Below are 20255 nucleotides of genomic sequence, written 5' to 3' on the forward strand. Positions count from 1 at the left end.
CTCTATACTTGAACATTCTGTTGCAGTGTTTAAATTCTAGTTCCTTCTAGGCTGGGACAGACCTGTTCCACATGGAACGAGTGTTTCATGAGAGCCCTTAAGGCCAGCAGGGTCTGGGAGAATCGATGGGGTCCAAGGATGGCTGGGGCCAGGGATCCTGCAAAGACAGTATATTCTTCAAGCCTGGGTATGAAGGAAGCTATGGAAGGTTCCAGGTATGCAGGTGGTTTTTATTGAGCTGGTATCTGATATCTCACAGCACACATGGCCTCCTGGCCCAAGTGCCAGTCCCAGGGCCTGGCATCTTTAGGAACTAGCAAAAGGTTGTGCTGAAGTATCTGGTTGTACCAGTAAGAGGAACCCCCCAACACACACACATACCGAGAGACCGGAAATGTGTTCCCTAACTGCAGGTGCATGGAGAGTAAGCACCCCGACCCAAATATGGGTCAGATGACTTTCCCAAGGTGCCCCAAAGGTGGCAGCTCTTCCAGCATGGGCTTGAAGGCTGTAGCCCCATCTAGATGGAGACCAGTATGACTCTGTGTCTCTGGGCTCAGCAGCCAGGCAGGTGGCTGAGCAGGAAGATAGAATGTGGGTACTGGGTCAGACCCCTCCTGCTACAGAGTGATGGCCACCGATAGACCCTAGGTGAGTTCTGGACATGCTAGTCCAGGGTAAACCACTTGCTTCTCCACCTAGGCCCCAAAACAACTTCCCTGAGCCCTTACAGCTAACTCTGTTCCAGTACCCCTCACCAGGGCTCATGTATACTTTGTGAGCAAGTGGGTCCCAGACAGACAAGGAGTGGGGGTAGGAAGGCTGGGTTTGCAGGTGGGCCATGGGAAGTGAAGATTTGGTCCTAGGCACCCTGTCAGGCAGGTTATAGCAACTGCCTTGCCCTTTAGAGCCCACCCACTGGAGGGTCCATCTTCTCTGCCTGGGAGAACTTGGGCCCTTTGGTCACCCCTTCACCTCAGCCTTCAGGACACCCAAAAAGCACATGGCGAAGGGTCACATCAAAGGCACCTTCCTCCTCCAGGGTGGGGTGAGGATGGATTTCCAGGAGTCTGGGGCCTTAGGTGGGCTGTTTCTACCTTCAGGGCATGCTGGACCATAGAGGGAGGCTGATTGCCAGCTTGCCAGAAGGTCCTCTGGACTTGACTCATGCACACACCCTGGCAGCTTCCCAGACCCAGCCACCCATAGCTACAGGGGATTTATTACTGTTTTGAGAAGGCCATGTTGGCCAGGCCAGAGGTTGGGGGCAAGTCTGTGAAGTCTGGGGAGGGAAATACAGGAGGCAGTTCTAACCCTAAAACAGGTGAGCCTCGGACGTCCTCCAGACCCCGTGTCCTGGAGCCTTGTTTCATGCATGCCTGCAGGATATATCCATTTTAATAGAAGGTTCCAGTTCCAACCGTGCAAACCACAAACAAGACTGAAGTTAGCTGCCTGGAGCAATCCCTGGAGACCTGAGGCGTGGCCAGAGCCCAGAGCTAATTGTGCTTCTCAGATCAGGTGTTTAGAGACAAGACTTTGCTTTGAGTATGTGAAATCGTCCGTGGGGACGCATCATTTGCAGGTCCTGGGTCCCCAGGCTCCGCAGCTGGGGGAGCCCAAGTGTGGTAGCTGGAAACATCATCTGACCTCCATAACCACAGCTGCAGGGCTCCCTCCGTTGCCATGGCCGACCACAGGACTCTGAGGACCCCCACCCCATGCAGGGGGCAGCAGAGCTCAGGTTCAGCCCCTGATAAGTCCCTCCTTTGTTCTCCACTTAAAGGGCAGGCATGGCACTGTTACTGTTGGCCCCTTGCCTGGTTCTGGGGAGAGGCAGCCCCCATAGGCCCTGGTATAGTCTCAGAGCCATGCAGAAGCTCTGGTCAGAGTAGCACGTTGGGCGGCTAGAGCTGGTCTCCATGCAGGGGTCTCCCCAGTTGCAGGTCTTTTCTTCTCCCATGCAGCCCAGAGCCCCTTCAGAAATTACTGAGTGAAGCCATGCAGGAGGGTGGGGCCTGGGGTCGTGTCCAGTCCCTGCTCAGTTCCTTCTCTGCTGCTAGTCCCATACTTTGGCTAGACCCAAGTCACGAGTTGTGGTACAGCTTTGTAAAGAGATGCAAATCATACATACTTGTAAAAATAGGTTAAAAAGTGCCTCCTGCCAGTTTCAAGGGTAGTCCAGTGGTCTCATGATTGTCCCCACCGAGAGAATTTCCTTCCTGGGGGACAAGTCTTGGAGCCACCGTTTAGTCATAGCATAGCCTGCTTGGGCCAAGCCAGCGTGTGACAATGCTCTCTCTGTGTTCTGTGTCCGTCTGTCTGTCCCCACACGGGCTTCTTGGCTGCTCAGAGCTGTGTCTCATCCCGGGTCTCAGGATTACAGGATGAGAGCTTGTTGCTGCAGCTGCTCTTCCGACTCTGGGAGCTGCTGCCCACGTGGGCCAGGGGGTCGGAGCGGATGAGGTACCTGTAGAAGACACCAAGGAAGGATCTGGAACGACAATCCAGGTAGCCAGCCACACCAGACCTGTGCCAGCTGTGGGGTCTGGAGCTCCACGCCGGATGCTGGGAGGGCCAGTACTTTGTACTCACACAATGTCATTGGGCTCCAGCCTCGTGTCTGGCGGGGGGTTGATGAGTACGTAGGAGAGGGTGTTCTGGTGATGGTCGTTCATCTCGTCTGTAAAGGACATAGCCCAAGCATCACCCAACCCCACCCAGAACAGCTCTGCTGGACCCCAAGGAGCCAGGGGAGGTAGTTCTCCAGCCTTTCTGGCCATATACTGACTGGTCCTCCCTGATACCTGTCCTTCGCTTCTGCCTGCACTGGGCAGGGCTCAGCCAAAGGGAACAGCAGAGCGCTGGCTCCCTCTCTCCCAGGCTGCTTGCTCGTCTGACAGCCAACCTTAGATGACAATTTACCAATAGAGGAGAGGAGTGGGGGTACTGACTGAACAGAGGCACCGAGCACCCCTGCACATATACCTGTACAATGCCAGAGTGCACCTGTGCACACCTGCATATATAACTGAGTACACTTGTACATACCTATTTACACCCACATTGCAAGCACCTATGCATACTCCTACATACATGCACCTGCACATATACCTGTGAGCACCCATAAACACTACTGGCCACCTGCAACATATGACACACCCATATACCAGTAATACCCACATGTACAGCCGTATAACACCTACACATACACACTATCTGCTCCACACCTTCACACCTGCGTGCCCTCCAGGAGCTGCTCGGGCCTTCCTGTCACCCTCCTGAAGCGCTCTGCAGGTACCACTGTCCCTGGGACTGGGCATGCCACATCTACTCCCTATACTTTGGACTCACTGGAGAACAGGGTCATTTCCTCCTGTTTGTGGCTATGCCGCTGCTCCTCCAGGGAGAGACACCAGCAGTGGCCCCAGGGTGATGATGGACTGTGACCCCTAGGAATGTGGGTGGTTCTGGAGCAGCAGCCAGTTATATCGTTGATGTCTGTGCTTGACCAGCAGGGCACCATGGCCACATACAGTGCTGGCAATGGCCTTGAGCTTGCTGGCCTCAGTTTACCCACTTCATGTTTAAAGGTACCTCTGGATTCCAAGGACATACAAAATGAAGGTGACCTGGGACAGGGCATCTTCTGCACAGCCCCTTCCAATGTCCTCTTATCCTTTGTCATGTTAGACATAGCCCTCTGTGACATTGAGGGAGCTGCCAGGTAACCACCTGGGCCAGGGTAGGGCATGCTTTGGCTCCCAGAGCTTCAGCCCCAAGGTGAGGCATATGGCGCAGAATGCTTCTGCGAAGTGGGTGTGTCTGTACCTGGGGTAGTTCAAATGGAGCTTTTACCTCTGCCTACTTCTGCAGGGTAGAACAGCCTGGTAGCCCGCTCTCCACATAAATAGGGTGTGCTGTTCTGCCCCATGAGCATCAGTTTTTGCTTTTCCACCCAAATCCTACAGTCAAGGTCCCCCATGGTGTGGCTCATGTCAGGAGCCAAGTGGGAGGCGTGTTATTCTGGGAGCAAGTCTCTCATGCAGCTTTGGGGCGGGCAGTGCAGGGGCAGTAGGGTGTGTGCAGGAGCAGGGGGATTCAGTCATGCTCACTCCAGACCATAGTCACTGATACGTGTCTATTAGGGCCACCAGACAGTCACCCCGCCAGTGGGGCTAGAAGCCCTGGCTGTGAGAGGAAGCTACTGGATCCTCCCTCTTTAGGTCTGGGCTCTGGGCTACCATTCTCCTCCAACCAGGGGCAGATCTGGGGATCTTTGAGACTAGCAAGGCCTATGGGAGGGCAGGATTAGGCCTGGCTTTGTGCTTCTGTAGTGCTGAGCTGAGAGAGCCATGCCAAATCCCAGCTATCATGCCAGGGCGGGGCTGTGGACAGTCCTGTGGTACTGACTCCAACTGCTTAGCTTGGGAGAGCAAGCCAACTGCCCCAAGGTAGCTTTAGTATCCCCGTGCTTGGTAAAGGAAGACAGCAGGTAGGAACGGGGACAAGGCCCAGCTTAAATGCACTTCTAAAACAGAAACTCTCAACAAGTCAGGCCTCTGCAACATCTCTGCTTCCCCTCGCCTTCTCCCACCTCCCTACCCGAGCCCCGGGCACCTGTCCCCATTTCCCCATAAGCTTCCTAATCTGAGCCTTAGCTTGCTCATCTCAGAGCCAGAATAACTTCAGGGCTGTGTGCTTTCTCTTGCCTCCTGTGTACACTGAGCCCCTGGGGACCATCCCACACTGGACGTTACCCTTTATGAGCAGGTTGTGACATTCCAGCCTCACATTCCGACACCACTCCCTGCTGCGCGAGGGCACTATGAGTCCCTGTCGCCAAGTTCCAGCACGTTTTCCCCAGTTGAGCACACAGGTGATGCTCAGTGAACACCCAAGAGCACCCTGTGATCCCGCAGGAGCTGCCCAAGCTCTCACCTGCCCGCCTTTGCGTAGGAGCCATACAGGAAGCAGATGTAACTGGGTACAGGGCATGCTTGGGTCATGGAAGTCACCGTGTGGCCAGCAGAGGGCCCAGTTTCCATAAATGCTGTCATGGGTGGCAGGATGAGGAAAACCACAAGCCCAGGAGATGCCAACACTTTGCTCTGTGGCTGCCCACAGCCATCCTTGCAAATAAGGACCCAGTTAAACTGACGTCTACCTGGGCCCAGCCACCGCTAAAGCTCCCAGAAAACCTGATTGGAGGAGAGGCACCTAAGGCAGTGGCTTAGGCTTTGCTCTGGCCTCAGTGTGGGGTAGCTCCTTGTACTCAGCAGCAATAAAGCCCACAGATGAGAAGTGATCAGCTCTGTCTCAAGCAGATAGAAAGAGCCTGCTCTTGAAGCCCCAAGTCTACCTGGCTTGGGTAGTCCAAGCCTACCTATGCCTTAGCAGAGTGCAATCCTAATTTTCATCCTCATGCCTGGCAGGAGGCTCACAAAGACACATAGGGACTTTGGGCATCTCGTGGGACTAGAGGAGCAAGCTGTTGCTGGAACGGCCTGCTGTCTAGCCAGGGCGAAGCTAGATGGCATGGCACATTCTAACAACAGAGCTGGGTAAAGTATTTGGGCTTAAGCCCTGGGGCCAGGGTGGGCACCATCATCTGGGCCCTTGACCCTCAGCCAGAACAAACCAAGGAGGAAGATAGAAGACCTGAGAACCCACTGTAGACACACAAAGCCCTCTCATCTCTCCTGGTCACTGTCTGGCCCAGCCAAGGTGGCAAAGGGTTGGCACGTCCCCTATGTGGTGGCTGGTATCCACTGGAGCAGAATTACCTTGCAAATATCCCAGGTTTACCCGATTCATCACATCACTGGCTGTTAAATTTGCTACGTCCTCTATGGAACACATAGGAGAGGCACAGACAGAAACAGAGAGAGAGACAGGTCAGCAAGCAGTGGCGGGGTGGGCACGCTGGCACAGCAGAATGGGTGCAGGGCAGCGGTCAACTGCACGCAGACACCGTCCATGCCGGGACAGTGGTGGCCAGCACCAGCCACCTCAGAAGCAAGTCAGTTGCCAAAGAGAATCTGGTTCTTCTCTGCCAAGCGCTGGCATGGGGGCGGGGTTGCAGAGGCTAAGGGGCACACAGGGCAGGTGCCAGTTCTGAGCTTGGTCATGTGGGCTGGACTTTGTATCTGCTAGTACTTGCCATAGCTCATGAATGCTAGAATCCCCTTAGTCTTGGTGGCTAGTTCCCTGGAACAGCAGGTTACCTGGGCAGGGATACAGTGGGGATCACTAGATTGAGGGCATTGTAGGGACACTCCACACTGTGTGCACGTGACTGGGAAAGGCTCTAGGGTGGTCATGCTGGTCTCAAAAGTTTTCCCTGGGTCTACCCTTTAGTAAAGTCTAGCTCTGCCTTGTGAATATGCCCATCATGCCCAGTATGCGTGGCCAGCACATGGTCCAGCCCCAGTGACCTCTGGGCAGCTCCCTCTGCTTGGAGGAGTCTCTAGGGCCCCATCTCCGGTGATGATAGGCATCATGACGCAGGGTGGGCCTCAGCAATGGCTGAGTATTGAGATGCTAGAGGAGTGTGGGAGGGCATAGGCCAGAAGAGAGTGCTTGGGCCCCCTTTGACCTCATCAACAGAGGCAGCCTGGTTAAACTCACACAGCTGTTATCCAAAAATGGCACAGAAAGAAGGGAGTTACAGGAATGGGATGACTACCCTGGGAGGACGGTGGGATAGACAGAGGATGTGTAGGCCATTCTTGTTCCCAACAACTGTGCCCCATCCTATCCCTGGCCAGGGACCTGCTAACTCCTTGCTTCACATCTCTCAGAAATGGGAAGACTGGACCTGTACCCTAATGAAAGCCATGAGCTATGAGGGAGCCGGCTTGGCTCTCCACTCTACTCTTCCTTTAGGTCTAGTCCCTTACTTTCTGCTGGGGAAACTGAGGCTCTAGAGTAGAAGAAGAGAGCCGGTTTGTGGGTCACTCTGCACCTTCTCCATACTGGGTAGGGGTAGACACTCCTCTGCCCCTCACTGAGCAGGCTTAAGTGACCATTCTGTGGCTACGCCTGCTGAAGGGGTCAGATAGATTGAGACGCTCATTAACCACTTTGCTATGGCCCAACCTGCCCTGCCTTGTTGCCTGCCCTTACCGTAGCCCGTGGTGGGCAGCCCCAGGTGTTTCATCCGGTTCTTGACCAGCTCTGAGAGCTCCTGGCGCTCTGAGCGCCGGTAGAGGCTGAGCCGCTGCTGTGTGATCCACTCTGTGGCCGCAGGGGCCTTCCCCGCCTGCTTGCTGCTCTTTCGACTCAGCTTGCGGGCCCACTGGAGGCTCTTGCGGCGCAGTAGGGGGTGCTCTGCCGGATCAGCACTGCCCCCGTGGCGGCCGTGGGTGCTGCCACTGCTGGAGGCAGCGCGTGTGCCCCAGGGCCCCTTGGCCTCCCGAGTGTCCTCGCGGTCCTCCATGTTCACTGAGATCTGGGACTGGGCAGGCAGGAGGGCTATGGGATGGGGCTTTGTGCCTTGAGGTGCCAGGGAGGAGATGAGCTCTGGACCCACAGTGTGAACACCAGCCTTCTCCAGGCCAGAAAGACTGTGGGGTCCTGTGCTCCCACCTGTACCCCAGTCTGCCTGGCCTCCTGGACCTGCTCAAAGTCTGATCCAGGATGGAGCTAGCCTGCCCCAGGGAAGAGGATCCTTTGTCTCTCCAGACTATCACATCTATGGATCTGGCTGGTTGATCTGACCTGGTATATCCTGGCTTTGCCTTAGCACTGGGACCCCTGTCTATACCGGTTTCCCCCCATGCTGGTGGGGCAGGGATCCCCATCAAACACATCCCTGGGAGTCAATGCGAACAGAGGTGGGGTGTGGTGGGCTGTGCATGACTGAGTGAGCATGTGAGGTGCTGGGGAAAATGTGGGGACACCATCAGCAGCCCTTGAGAGAGACTAAGAGTGATAATGCAGGCGTGGTGGTCAGAGGCTGCAGGGGGGCCATCTGATGGGGCATGGAGCTGGGCTGGGGTGAAGGGTACACACGATGTGGGCAAACCCATGGGTGATTTCCCCCTGCCTCAGTTTCCCCATTGCATAGCAGGATGGTACTTGCTGAGAGTCCCGCCACCACCCCCTCCCCCGGCCCTGAACAACCCAGCGGCCAACACATTTTCATTTCCTGCCTGCTTCCCAGGGGTCTGGTCAAGGTAGGGAAGAACTCCATGAGACACAGGTGAAGCAGAAACGCCACATGGGGTGCGGGGGTGCTCACCTGGGCTCTGAGGTCATGGGGCTGTAAAGGAAACCAAGGACTGTGTAGGACCGGTGGGTGTCTTTGCCCCTACCCCAGTGCATCCTCGCCTCTCAAATCCATACAGAATATGCAAGGGCAGGATGGTAGGTGGACTACCATAGTCTACCACAGTAGACTAGCTGCACCCGACCACCTTTGATACCCTACCCAGCCCCCCTGGAGGTCTGGGATGCTCCCCAAGGTCACCATTCTTCCCGCAGTGGCAGTTGCCCTCGCTGGAGGCACATGTTTTGGACACTGATCCTGCCTGGAAGGAGCCTCTGGCAAACGCCAGTCACACACAGGTCCCCAGAGCTGGACTGTGACAACAATGGGGCTGTACCTCAGAGGAGAAGACATGGCACTCAGTCCTGTAGATGCCGATGGGGATCTCAGCACTGGAGGAGCAGAGTTTCTGAAAGAGGCGACCGTAAGTTCGGATCCACAGGTCATCCTCGGTTACCTTCATCTGATGAGAGGAAGGGCTGAGAAGGGCTGCAGGCAGCACCCAGAGTCCCAGGACTGCAGTGACCCGAGGAGGGTGCCAGGCCTGTGCCCTACGGCACTGTACACCCGGCCTGCACTTACGGCGCAGAGGTAGCCGGAGCCTGGGGTGGTGTCAAGGCCTAGCAGCAGCCTGGTGATGGTGATCATGTAGTCTTTCACGAAGGACTGTGGAGCAGCGGGGCCACGTGAGGCAGATGCTCCAGCCTCAGCACACTCAGAAGCCACCTGCCTGCCAGCCCAGCACATGAGATCTAAAAAGGACCAGGACCCTAAACCCCCAGAGTGGTACCAGGGCATCCCTGAAGGCAGTTAGACCTGCTGCCCCAGCGGGAATATATCTCAGGAGATCTGGGGAGAGCTGCCCAGAGCAATGGGACCAGATCTTAGATGGGGAGCAACTGTGGGTTCTGGTCCAGGGATCATGGGACCCTGCCCACCTTCCTCCACATCCCAGCTGACCTGGTAGAGCAGCGTATCCAACATGCTGATACTAAATACTCGACCAGCAGCAAATGGCAGGCGGAACATGAAGGCCAGGTTGGAGCCATTCTCCCGTTCTTGCTGCAAGAAAGGGGTCCTCAGATCACAGGTGGTCTTAGAATTGTGGGTGGCCATCGGAGTAAAGACATGTACATAGGGTGTGTTTATGTGGGGTATGTATATGCATATGTTTGTACATGTACATGTGGTATTGCATGCATGCATTTTTGTGTGCGTGTGTGGTATGAGCATGGGTGCATGGTATGGATGCATGTGCTTGAGTGTAGTGTGTGCATGGTATGTATACATGGATGTGTGTCTGCATACATCAACAGACTTCTGGCTAGCAGACTTGAATATTCAGCTGCATCTCCCCAGACACACTCAGAGCCAGAGCCTAGGGAGAGTTTGGGCTCTGAGAAGAAATTGGGACCCAGAACCTGTGAGATATGTCCTGTATTTAGAATCTAGGGCCTTGCACACACTGGGCCTTTCCATCAGTGACCCCTCCACCAGTCACATCTTCCCTGTGACAGAAGGAAGCACACAGGACAAGGTGGCAAAAATTCCTTTCATTTTGTCCTTCTTTGCACTCCAGTTAACAGAAGAGGGCAAGTGTGTGTGGGGGGGGTGAGGTTGGAGAGCGAAGCAGTGGGGCTAGGGTGTGTGGGCTTGACTGGCCCACGAAGAACCACGTATGTCTGAGCTACGAGACGTGGTTGTACCACGTGACAGTTCCATAGTCACAGCCACTAACTTCCCACTCTGGTGTGCACCATGTGCAGGTGAACCACGGTGGTAACTCAAGCATTCCACTGGCTTTCCTAAGGACAGCACTAATCAGGAAGGGACCATGCCACAGGTCCAAAGAGACTGGAAGGAAGGGGAAGGAGGGTTGCTAATGTTAGCTTCTTTCCAGAGCGTTCCCTTCTATTTTAGACAAGGAGTGGGCATTTTTCTTCAGTGTGGGCAATCCTACAAAGCTTGGTGCTCAGTGATAGGCAGGCCTTAACAGTGGGTGTGACTGGGGAGTCTACCATCCCCAGGAAGCCACGATACCAGCAGCCTCCTCATCTTCTTCCTTATCTTGTCTGCCCAGGGCCCAGGACATCAGCCACTGTGGATCCCAAGCCCTCAGCATACATGAGTTCACCACTGTGTTCTGAGATCCCAAGCCCTCAGCATCCATGAGTTCACTACCACCAATGTGGATCCCAACGCCTCAGCATCTGTGAATTTGCTACCACCGTGTTCTGGGATTGCAACCCCTCAGCATCCGTGAATTCACTACCACCATGTTCTGACTTCTTCAGTTTGTCCTTGCCATCCCTATTGTGATGAAGCCACATGACGGGCCCTGGACCATTCACTGCCCTGGGATGGACAACAGCTGACAAGTCCAGGATGCAGAGATGGGTCAGCCACCAGGTCCATGCTACGGGGAGGGGAATGAAAGAAAGCCCCACCCTTCGCTGCTGACATCTGCCATAGGGGGCCTGACTGTGTGAACCAGTTACTGTCTGTGTAGGCTGCCTTCACCCATTCCCAGGCTTCCTTGAGATCCCTGAGGAGCAGGGCTGGCCCCAGGTGTGACTGTGTATATGGACACAGGCTCCACGATGACTCCAAACCTGGACACCAGCCTGGCCTACCCTCAGTCACACTGTGAGGACCCTGGTGAGATGTGGGGTCGTGGTCTGAGTGGCCACTCCGAGAATCCTAGCGCCTTGAACTGTTTAGGCATTCCTTGACCCTTTCCAGTGTGGATGCAGATGCTGGGGAGAGCAGAGTCCAGGGATGCGGGTAAGCTGGACAGGAGGAGTCACACTGTTGTCTGGTCCTCTGCCCACCTGGCTCCCTCATGCCTCTCTGGCTCAGCCAGACCCAGGCTCCCATGGGCCACTTCTACTTTGACCTAGCTTCAAGTCAGCTCTGTGCTCATGTGCAGTAAGAAACCCCAGAGCTTGTCTGGAATCAGGCGTGGCCCAGACAATTGCTGCCTTCTTCAGTCGGCCATGCTGGCCTCTGGCAGCTCTCCACAAGCACACTGGCCCAGGCGGAGCTAGGGACTCACACAGAACAGCAAGCCTTGGCGGCTGTGGCTGCCTCCTCCATACCTGGCCTCTGCTGTCTTCATCTTAACACAGGGCTTCCACTGCCCCTACCCCAGTGCCTGGCCATTCCTTGTGTGGCAGGTGTGGCCACAGCCACCACACACCAGAGCAACATAGACAGCGACCTGTCCCCCATAGTCCTGTAGTTTCCCATATTCCTAGTGGGTCCTGGGTCCTTAGCATGTCTCTAACGCCTTACTGAGTCCCTTGTGTCCCCAAGTTCCACTTCTGGCCCAGCCGATTCCCTCCATGGAGCTGACCCCTCCTACAAATTCCAAAGTCAGAAGCAGGAGGCTTTCCCCACTCTGATCCTCAGAGCTGGGACAGAGGCAGTGTCTGGTACGATGTGGGCTGTAAGTATCTGTTACCAGTTTGTGGCCGATCCCAGAGAGGATTACGACTGACTTGCAGGTGCTCCAGGAAGTAGCCCCCCAAGGAGAGCCCTGCATCAGCTGACCTATCTCCTTGGCTCTTATGGGACAGAAGCCCATCCTCCCTCACCTTGCTCATAACCTCTTTGGGCCCTTTGGCAAAGGCTGACCCACCAGGAGGGGCCCACTTACCTTTTCCAATTTGGAAAGAGCCAGAGAGTAGCTGTCCTTGGCACGGAACTGCATGAACCGCATGTTGGAAGGGTGGGTAAGCTCTGTGGTGATGCTGAGGCTGGGGAAGAGCCTGGGGGAGGGATTAGCAGAGTTGTCTTCCAGTCAGGGCTGAGAGTCTGAGGGTCTGACTCATGGTGGGTCATATGACTGTGATCAGTCAGGGCTGAGGGTTGGAGGCGGTTCCAGTGCTCTGGGGGTCTGTGGTGGGTCGTATGGCTGTGGTTAGTCAGGGCTGAGGGTCTGACGCGGTCCCAGGGCTCTGGGGGTCTGTGGTGGGTCGTATGGCTGTGGTTAGTCAGGGCTGAGGGTCTGACGCGGTCCTAGGGCTCTGGGGGTCTGTGGTGGCTCATATGGCTGTGGTCAGTGCTGTGGGTGAGTCTATGGTGAATCCTGTGGTCATGACTGGTGGCCTCTTGTGTGTCTGGTACAGACGTGGATATTGGTCTCTGGTAGATCTTGTGGTCAGGGCTGTGGGGTCTGTGTTGGGTCCTTGTAGTCATAGAGGTGTGGTCTCTTGTTGGTCCTGTGGTAAGGTCTGTGAACTCTGATGGGTCCTATGGTCATAGCTTTGGAGACCATGGTGGGCCCCATGGTCAGGGCTGTGGACTTTGGTGGGTCTTTTGGTTGGGGCTATGGGTTCTCACAGTGGTTCTGACACATGGTTCTCCATATCCATTTCTGTGGAGACCTCATAGGAAGCCTGGCTCCCAGGGGTCAGGTGCTCACCGAAACATGGTCTGAACATTGACAATGGTCTTGGCATCTGCCATGTAGTCCTCTTCGGCGCTCATGGTGCTCTCCTTGTCCACCACCACCAGGTTGTCGGCATAGATAATTCCGCACTGTAACAGGCTGTCCAGGCTGCACAGGGCAAGGACTATGGCGAAGGATTCCCCTCCCCCCCCACCAAGTCCCTCCCAACCCCTTCTCTCTTTCCCTGGATCTGGGCCAAGTGCTCACTGAGGAGCTCTGGGGGAGGACGGTGGAGGGGCAGCAGGCACTGTGGCCGTGGCTGCTCTCATCTTACTTGTCCACGGAGCCCTCCATGTAGTAGACCATGGGGAAGCAGCAGATAGCCTCCAGGAAGTGGTGGTCAGGTCTGTGGGGACAGCAGGGCTGACAGGTGTTACTTGCTCTATGCTTTATCCTCCCCACACTCTTGGGGCCCCCAAAACATGGGACTAAGGGGTACTTAAGACCAAAAGTTCTGCCGCTTATCCAACTCAGGGGAAATAGAGGCCCTGGACTTGCTGAGGTTATACAGCCAAGACAGGACCTTGGGCTCTGACTGCCATGCTTCTGGGTCCTTGGAGGAAAGGAGCTATGGTTTTGGGGATCCCCGTGGTCCTGCCACTGGAACTGTCAAGTTGTGGGGACATGATGTGAAGAGGTTACAGGAGAAACTAGAGAGGAGCTGCTAAGGCCAGTGAGATACAGAAGGCATGGCCACGGAAGCCACGGAAGCCACGGGGAACTGGCCAGCAGTTCCGGCATGGGAGGCGAGGCATTATGGGAGTGCACAGTGTCTCACTTGTTGTCAAGCAGCAGCACGATGGGGTTGAGTTCCCGACGAGACCGATAGTAGGCACGCAGCGGCACGATGAAGTTGTAGAGCCCGTTGCCCGCCGTCTCAGCAGAGACAATAATCAGCTTGTTCTTGAACCCATAGGCCTTGGCATCTTCATAGCTGTTGTGTTTGCAGCCCTGGGGATGTGGAGGGAACCCAAGCTAGGCACCACCCTGGCTGTGGGAGAAGCTGGTGGGCCAACATCAGCAGGCACGTGCAACGTGGGAGCACGTGGGAGCACGTGGGAGCCCTGGGTAGATCTTGGGCCACCAGCCACCAGGGCTCATCCTGCTGGCCACCACTAAGGTCAGTGTCCCACAAAGCTGGGTGTAAGCCAGTCACTGCAGCATTTAGCTACAGAAATACAGAGGGCCGAGTCATGTGTGTACACGTGTGTGTGCATGATAAGTGTTCACACAGTCCATTGCTTAGCTCTGCCTACCACTGAGCCCAGAATCAAGGTCTCAGGCAGCATCTGATCTGATCTGATCTGTTTCCCCAAGCCCCTTTCCCTAAATTGAGTCAGACCTCAGTTGGAGGTGCCTGGTCCCAATCTATAGCTGGGCATGCGCAGGGAGGAAGTGTGAGAGGCTGGCAAGCATCAAAGGGCTCAGATCCCAAAACAACACAGAGCAAAGTATGGGCCCTGAGTAAAACAAGAGGCCATGTGCCTCCACCGCGTGAGTGCAAAGGATGGTTTCCTTGGCGACATGCTAAGGAGAACTACTGGCGGGATCTAGAATTAAGAGAGCTGATTCAGAGTGGGGAAGGTTAGAAGCCATCTTGCCCTTCTCTCGGCAGTGACTGAACCATAGAGACAGTCACTTTTACAGGGGGACAGCATGGCCAGAGATGCGGCCAACTGAGCCCCACTCCGCTTCAGTATGCTCAGCCTGGATGCATGGGCTGGCTCGATCATAGATGGAGTTCTGTTGTACTAAGCACAGAAGCCAAGCTCTTCAGAGGTCAACAAGGGATCCCAGGAAGGCAGGAAGGCATGTGCTGACTTAAAGAATGACAAGGACTTGGGTTCCCCTGACAGGAGACCCCCAACTCTGCCTGACTCTGGGAATGGGCTTTATGAGGACAGAAGCAGTCCTCCTCATCTGGGAACATGCAAGATGTTTGGGGGCTCAGGGCTCGGGGGTCCTAACTTGCTTTCAGCCGGTTCAGAAAAGGCTGCCGTGAGATCAGAGCAGGGAGGTGGAGAGCGGGTGGGTGAGGTAGGGAGGGGTCTGCTCCTGCTCAATTGCAGCACCCCCGAAGTACATGGTGGCCACCAAAGCAGGATGGCAGGTGGCCACAGCAGAGTCTAGGGTGCCGCTGCAGAGACTCAGCCTTACCTTGTCCAGCCGCAGGCAGCAGAAGGGAGCTTTCACAGGCAGGAGGTGGCATAAGGTTGGGGAGCTGCCAATGTAGGGTGAGTTGGGGGGGTAGCCCTTCACGTACCTGGATGAAGACAGGGACCACAGCATGGCACCCTTTACCTGGAATATTCATGGAGTCACCTGGTACTAGCAGGGATGCCTTACTGTCTCCCAGCTCCTAATCCCTACATCTGCTGGGACAGTCACAAGAGACAAGTCCTCAGGGACCTGTCCCTGCATCCCAGGTTAGGGCTGGGATAGGTACATCAAGGTCCTAGAATGGCCCAGGTTGAGGTGGGATGCAGAAGGACCACTTGTTACCACTCCCCTCTGCAGGACCCAAGGAGGGCTGGGAGCATCCTTCCAATGGTCAGTCCCCCGGGGAAAAATTCCACACATAATATACTTAGTGCAGATATTTACACATATGCACATGGAAGAAAACACAGGAACAGATGCATGCACACATACACACGTGTACACTTGCACACATGTACATACACATACAAGCAATATTCACCCACTTCCACACATGTACATACACATGTCACGTGCACACACACAAACACACATTCATATTCTCTCTCTCTCTCCCTCCCTCTCTCTCTCTCTCTCTCTCTCTCTCTCTCTCTCTCTCTCTTCCTCCCCCTCTGGAGCCTAGAAGCTGAGAACTCCAGGGTTGTAATCACCAGTCTACTGAGGGATGTCCATGGCACCCCAGGTGATAGATAGGTACCTGGGCCTGTGCTTCCAGTGGGTTACACTAGCCTCTTAGGAGGCTGCCTCCCATCCTCCCCACCCTACAGTGCTTAATACACACCATGTCATGCTTTGACACTGGGCCCTGACCACAACCCTCTAGTTCTGTTTCCATGTACCTCAAGGAACCCAGCCACAAAGACCCATGTACTTTCTGTTTATAGGATCTGGGAGCCCCACCATTGACCCCTCAGCCTTGGAGCAGCTCCCAAAAGGAGGATGCCCTGAGGTCAAAGTAACTAAACTGTTGAGGTCTTACTAATGTCCCTCTTGGTCTCAGCTAGGAAGATTTGGCCTCAGACCCCAGCCAGGATGTCCACTTGAGACAGGCTTGTAGTCTCTGGTTCTGGACAAGGTCTAGCCAAATCACCTGCTGGTGACTTCTACAGACCCTGCCCCAAGAAGTCCCACCTGAAATGAGGTACTACCATACCCAGCAGTACCAAGAGAATCCGATTCTGCTGTGATTTTAGCTCAGGAATGTCTGTGGTTCACTGCCTGGCTCTGTACCAACTCATGGAATAACCAAGGGTAGATAGCTCAGTGGTTGCAATGTCATGGGGCTGTGCTACCCCATCGCCCAGCCTGCTTCTGTAGGCCACTGAATGGGGCCTCTGAGTCCCATTATCTCTGACTCCAGCCAAGGCCAGGGGAGGGTGGCAGCCTAGTACATCTCTGCCAGCGTGCTCTCAAGTGCTCCCCAGGACTAGGCTTGGGGTGATTCCCTGGCCCCACCCAGAAGACCCCATTGGTGAAGCAGGGATTGCTACTATACCCAGCACTGGGGACCCTTCCCTCCCATTGAAAGCTGAGCCCCACTTAACACTCACTCAACCACAGAGAGCCCCTCGTCGTCTGAGGGCGTCACCTCGTCCTCTGACTGGTCACTTAGTAGGTCGCAGGGCAACAGGGCTGAGCTGTCTGCCAGCTCCAGGACGGGTGCAATGCTGGGGCGCCGACTACCAGAGCCATTCTCCGTGGGCAGAGTCAGCTTGCCGCCGCTGCCCCCGCCACCGCCACCCTGGGAGGGCCGGCAGTCTGTGTTCTGCAGGTCCATGGCCACTGTCCCTGGACAGAGGGGTTGAACCTGACCAGCAGCCCTTCCTACTCCATTCTCTAGGCCAGCTGTGCGGCCTTGGGAATTTCAGCACATCTCCGAGTCTCAGTTTCCCCTTCAGGACATGGGGTGGGGGGGGCGGGCTGAGGGGTGGTGATTGGCCCTCAGCCAGGGCCCCATCCATACTGGTTGCTGTGACTGATTCTGACTTCCTGAGGGTAGGACCCTCGAGGCTTATGGGAAACTGATAGATCCGCTTTAAGGACAGGGCTAGAGAGGGTGGCCACCCAGGAACACAGGAGCAGCAAAGCCATTTTGCATTTGCTGGTTTCTGCTGCTTCCACTTCAGGTCAGGGCTGCTAGCCTGGGGTCCTTGGCCAGCTCAAGGATGCAGCTCACAGCCTCTGTGGGCCAGAACTGAGGAGTGGGTGGAAGGGCTTCCTGAGCCACTCTAGTCTCAGGCATGGGCATGAGCAAATACAAGCAATGGATGCAGGTTGAGCTGGGCAGCAGAACCCCAACCCCAAGCTCTCCCTCAGGCCTGACCGCCAGGGCAAGCTGTTACTGCAGGAGTGACTTCAGAGCCAGGCAGCTGCTGGCTCATGTCACACATGGCTGAGAATGTGTACCACAGAGTCAAAGTCCCTGAGACCACTTAGACTGGGCATACAGTGGGCACTTATTAGCATCAACTTGTTTTGTGGGTCCCAGCTTGGGTCTAGTACCACATGAGATGGTCATTGCCCTGGATTACCTGTGGCCTGAGAGTTTAAATGACCTATTCCTGTTCCCTGCTGTCCCCTGGAGGGCTGGTAGGGGATGAAACATGCCGTAAGGACCACCTTTGGAGTTTTGGCCCAGCCCTGCTCAGGAATCAGTTCTAGGAAGACAGCGGTCCCTGGGAGGAGCCTTGAAGCTAAGCTGTTGCCAACTTCAGACAATCTACCCCTAGTGGATGCCAGGGCTTTCATCTCTTCAAGGGATGCTCCGGGCTGATAGAACTACAGGGGCCTCTGGTTAGTAATTAACTACTACAGTACCCCACAGGCTCTCAGTTACCCGGGTAACTGATGCTCGCCAAAACTCTGACTGGTGGGGGTACCCCGATTGGACAGATCCACAACTCGAGGCTCAGAGAGGCTCACACTGTCCAAGAAAGAGCTGAATCTCATGGGTCAGGGGTCTCCTGCCCAGTGGCAGGTGGTATGTGAAAGCCACCCACCTTGGAAGCCACCCACCTACCACCTGCCTGCTGCACCAGCTCACCCATAGAGGCAATGATGCTATGCACCGGCAGACGGGATGGCCCCTCATACAGTGCCTGCCCTGTGAGTCCCCGCCTCTTCTGCTTCTCCTCCTGCTTGAAGATGAAGGCTGAGTTCTCCTCCTTGGTGATGTTGATGTAGAAGCAGGTGTCGGAGGCGGCCAGGATGTGCCGTGGCCCCGGGTTCAGCAGGATACTCTTGTTGTCCTCACGTTTCACCCCAATGAGGCACACGCCATACCTGAGCAGACATGGCCTGGAGCTCAGGGTCACTCCTGGCACCCTGTGGCTCAGGCTGCCCTCCTGAACTACTCATTCTCCTCCCAGGGACCCCACTTGGACCTCTTGGAAAACCCTCTCCTTGGGTATTGGGGACCTAAGGACCCCAGGGCAGCCTCAGAAGAAGCTATGTGGCAGGTTCTTACATGAGCCTTGTTCTGGGATGTCCTAACTTGGCCGTCCTCACCAGGTAGGCAGAGCCAAGCTATGCTGTCCTTGGTTGAGATTCTGTGACTTTCCTGCCCCAGGGCCCCACCCATGCTGACCTGGCCCTGGGTAGGGAGGATGAGCAGCCCAGTGATGGTAGGAACAGCGGGCTCCAACCCTGTATTCAGCCCCGAGTCCCGCGTACTTCTTGTGTGCGTGGAAGGCTGCGTAGGTGAAGCTCTTGCCCTCATACTCCCGGAAGAACTTGCTGTCGCCCATGCGAATGTGGTACACCTCATTGCCCGAGCAGCGCCCATACATGCGCTGCCACTGCTCTGGAGATTCCTGTCCTTCCCTACCAGAGGAGCAGGGTAAGGTAAGGAGGCCACCACCCTCATTCAGGGCTGGCCCTCCTACCCAATTGGTTAAATGCACCCTGCATCTCCCTGGACCCCCTTTCTGTGCCAGACCTCTGCCCACTACATGCCCTCCTCCTCCAGGGAGCCCGCCCTGCCTTGTGGGGTTGGTCGGGACGGCCAGGGCGTGGTAGTCGGTCTGGTACAGAGCACTCACTGGCCACGGGATGTGTGCACCAGCAGGGTGATGAGGGTGGAGGTGGCCGGGCAGATGCAGTTCAGGGCCAGCATGGCGTACTTGCACTCCTCCTCGCATACCACGTGGTCTGTGGGGACTGCAGGGTCAGTACCTGCCACTGTGGTACACCTACACAGCACCCACGTCTTTCTGAATGTGTCAAGGCTCTCCTGCTCGATGCCCCTGGAAGCCTGGGCATCCAGCTCCTACTCAGCAGGAGTTCAGCACCTTGGCGAGCTGCACGTTGAGTCCCAAAGGTGCAGCCGTGTTTCTGGGGCCACTCCAGTTCTATTCAGGTGGGCCCTTACCTGTTCCCCAGGTGCCCATCATGGGCTCTGACCATAGAGGTTTTGATCAGGTAGTGTTCTTGCCTCCCACACCACTTCTGGCTCCTGTTCCCACCGATCTCAGCCCCAGATAGAGGCCAGATCATCTGCCAAGGCTACCCCCTGGTAGCTCTCCATTCTCTGATGCAGAGATCTGGTGGGCATGCTCTCCCCAGGATGAACCTCCTTGAGCTCATGTGAAGAATACTTTACTTCACCCCCACCCTTTACCCCCTTGCAGTCTGCACGCCCATGATGCCACAGGGCCCCAAACACACCAGCAAATTTGACGTGAAACTTGTTTTCAGGCTTGAGGATCTGGACGTAGAGGGGACAGTTCGGGGCAAAGTCCTTCACAGCCCAGGCTCGAAGAATGGTTTGGTGATCCTGGGGGAGGTGTGATTGGTGATGGAGGGCCTACCGCTGAGGGGAGGCAGGCAGCGCAGGCTGGGGGGAGTGTGTCTGAACTCACCGCAGCTGTGCGGTCCACCTCGTTCCTGCTACTGAGGATAAAGCAGGCCTCTCCGTTGTCCATCCTGCAGAGCACCAGCTGCTGAGCGAGGCTACAGACCCAGAGGGCCTCCCCAGGAGGAGGTCAGGAAGTCAGGAGGTCAGGAGGGGCCCGGTGTATGAAGGGTAAGAGAGAGGATGGCCCAGCAGGGGGCCTTGCTAAGGTAGTCAGGCCTGGCCCAGCAGGTTCCAGCATCAAACCCTGCAAGGCATCCCAGGCCTCCTAGCCTCCCCAGATTCTCCTGGAACATTCTGGACAGGTCAGGATGCCCGGACACCCATAGCAGAGTTGAAGCTCAGATGCCAAACAGGGCCCATGAGCCGAGCCTGCCCTGGAGACACCAATTGGTCAGTGGGGACTGTCTGGGGTTTCCAAGCTGTGGCATGATGGTGCCCAAGAGGGGGTTCTAAGC

At 55.8% G+C, this 20255-nt stretch overlaps 1 protein-coding gene across 12 annotated transcripts in view; it reads right to left on the minus strand.

The window, feature by feature from the left end:
* Positions 1-209: 209 nt before the first annotated feature.
* Positions 210-20255, minus strand: part of Kcnt1 (potassium sodium-activated channel subfamily T member 1) — a 60575-nt gene continuing 40529 nt past the window's right edge. For 3 of the 12 annotated variants that reach the window (XM_087899872.1, XM_087899869.1, XM_087899865.1), the window contains 19 exons: positions 19805-19895; positions 19611-19719; positions 18986-19094; positions 18618-18767; positions 17989-18227; positions 16496-16733; positions 14883-14988; positions 13504-13676; positions 13000-13071; positions 12699-12833; positions 11931-12042; positions 9233-9334; positions 8855-8938; positions 8610-8735; positions 8246-8266; positions 7129-7459; positions 5787-5849; positions 2596-2683; positions 210-2470 (listed from right to left, as the gene is read on the minus strand). In XM_087899872.1, the coding sequence (XP_087755998.1) occupies positions 2350-2470; positions 2596-2683; positions 5787-5849; positions 7129-7459; positions 8246-8266; positions 8610-8735; positions 8855-8938; positions 9233-9334; positions 11931-12042; positions 12699-12833; positions 13000-13071; positions 13504-13676; positions 14883-14988; positions 16496-16733; positions 17989-18227; positions 18618-18767; positions 18986-19094; positions 19611-19719; positions 19805-19895 (2470 nt within the window). In that variant the 3' untranslated portion in view covers positions 210-2349. Of the gene's footprint in view, positions 2471-2595; positions 2684-5786; positions 5850-7128; positions 7490-8245; positions 8267-8609; positions 8736-8854; positions 8939-9232; positions 9335-11930; positions 12043-12698; positions 12834-12999; positions 13072-13503; positions 13677-14882; positions 14989-16495; positions 16734-17988; positions 18228-18617; positions 18768-18985; positions 19095-19610; positions 19720-19804; positions 19896-20255 lie in introns of all 12 variants that reach the window. The other 9 variants (XM_087899876.1, XM_087899871.1, XM_087899867.1 and 6 more) reach the window with 6 other exon arrangements.

Source organism: Myodes glareolus, chromosome 21 (assembly GCF_982192425.1).
Source record: "Myodes glareolus chromosome 21, mMyoGla1.1, whole genome shotgun sequence".
NCBI lineage: Eukaryota > Metazoa > Chordata > Mammalia > Rodentia > Cricetidae > Myodes > Myodes glareolus.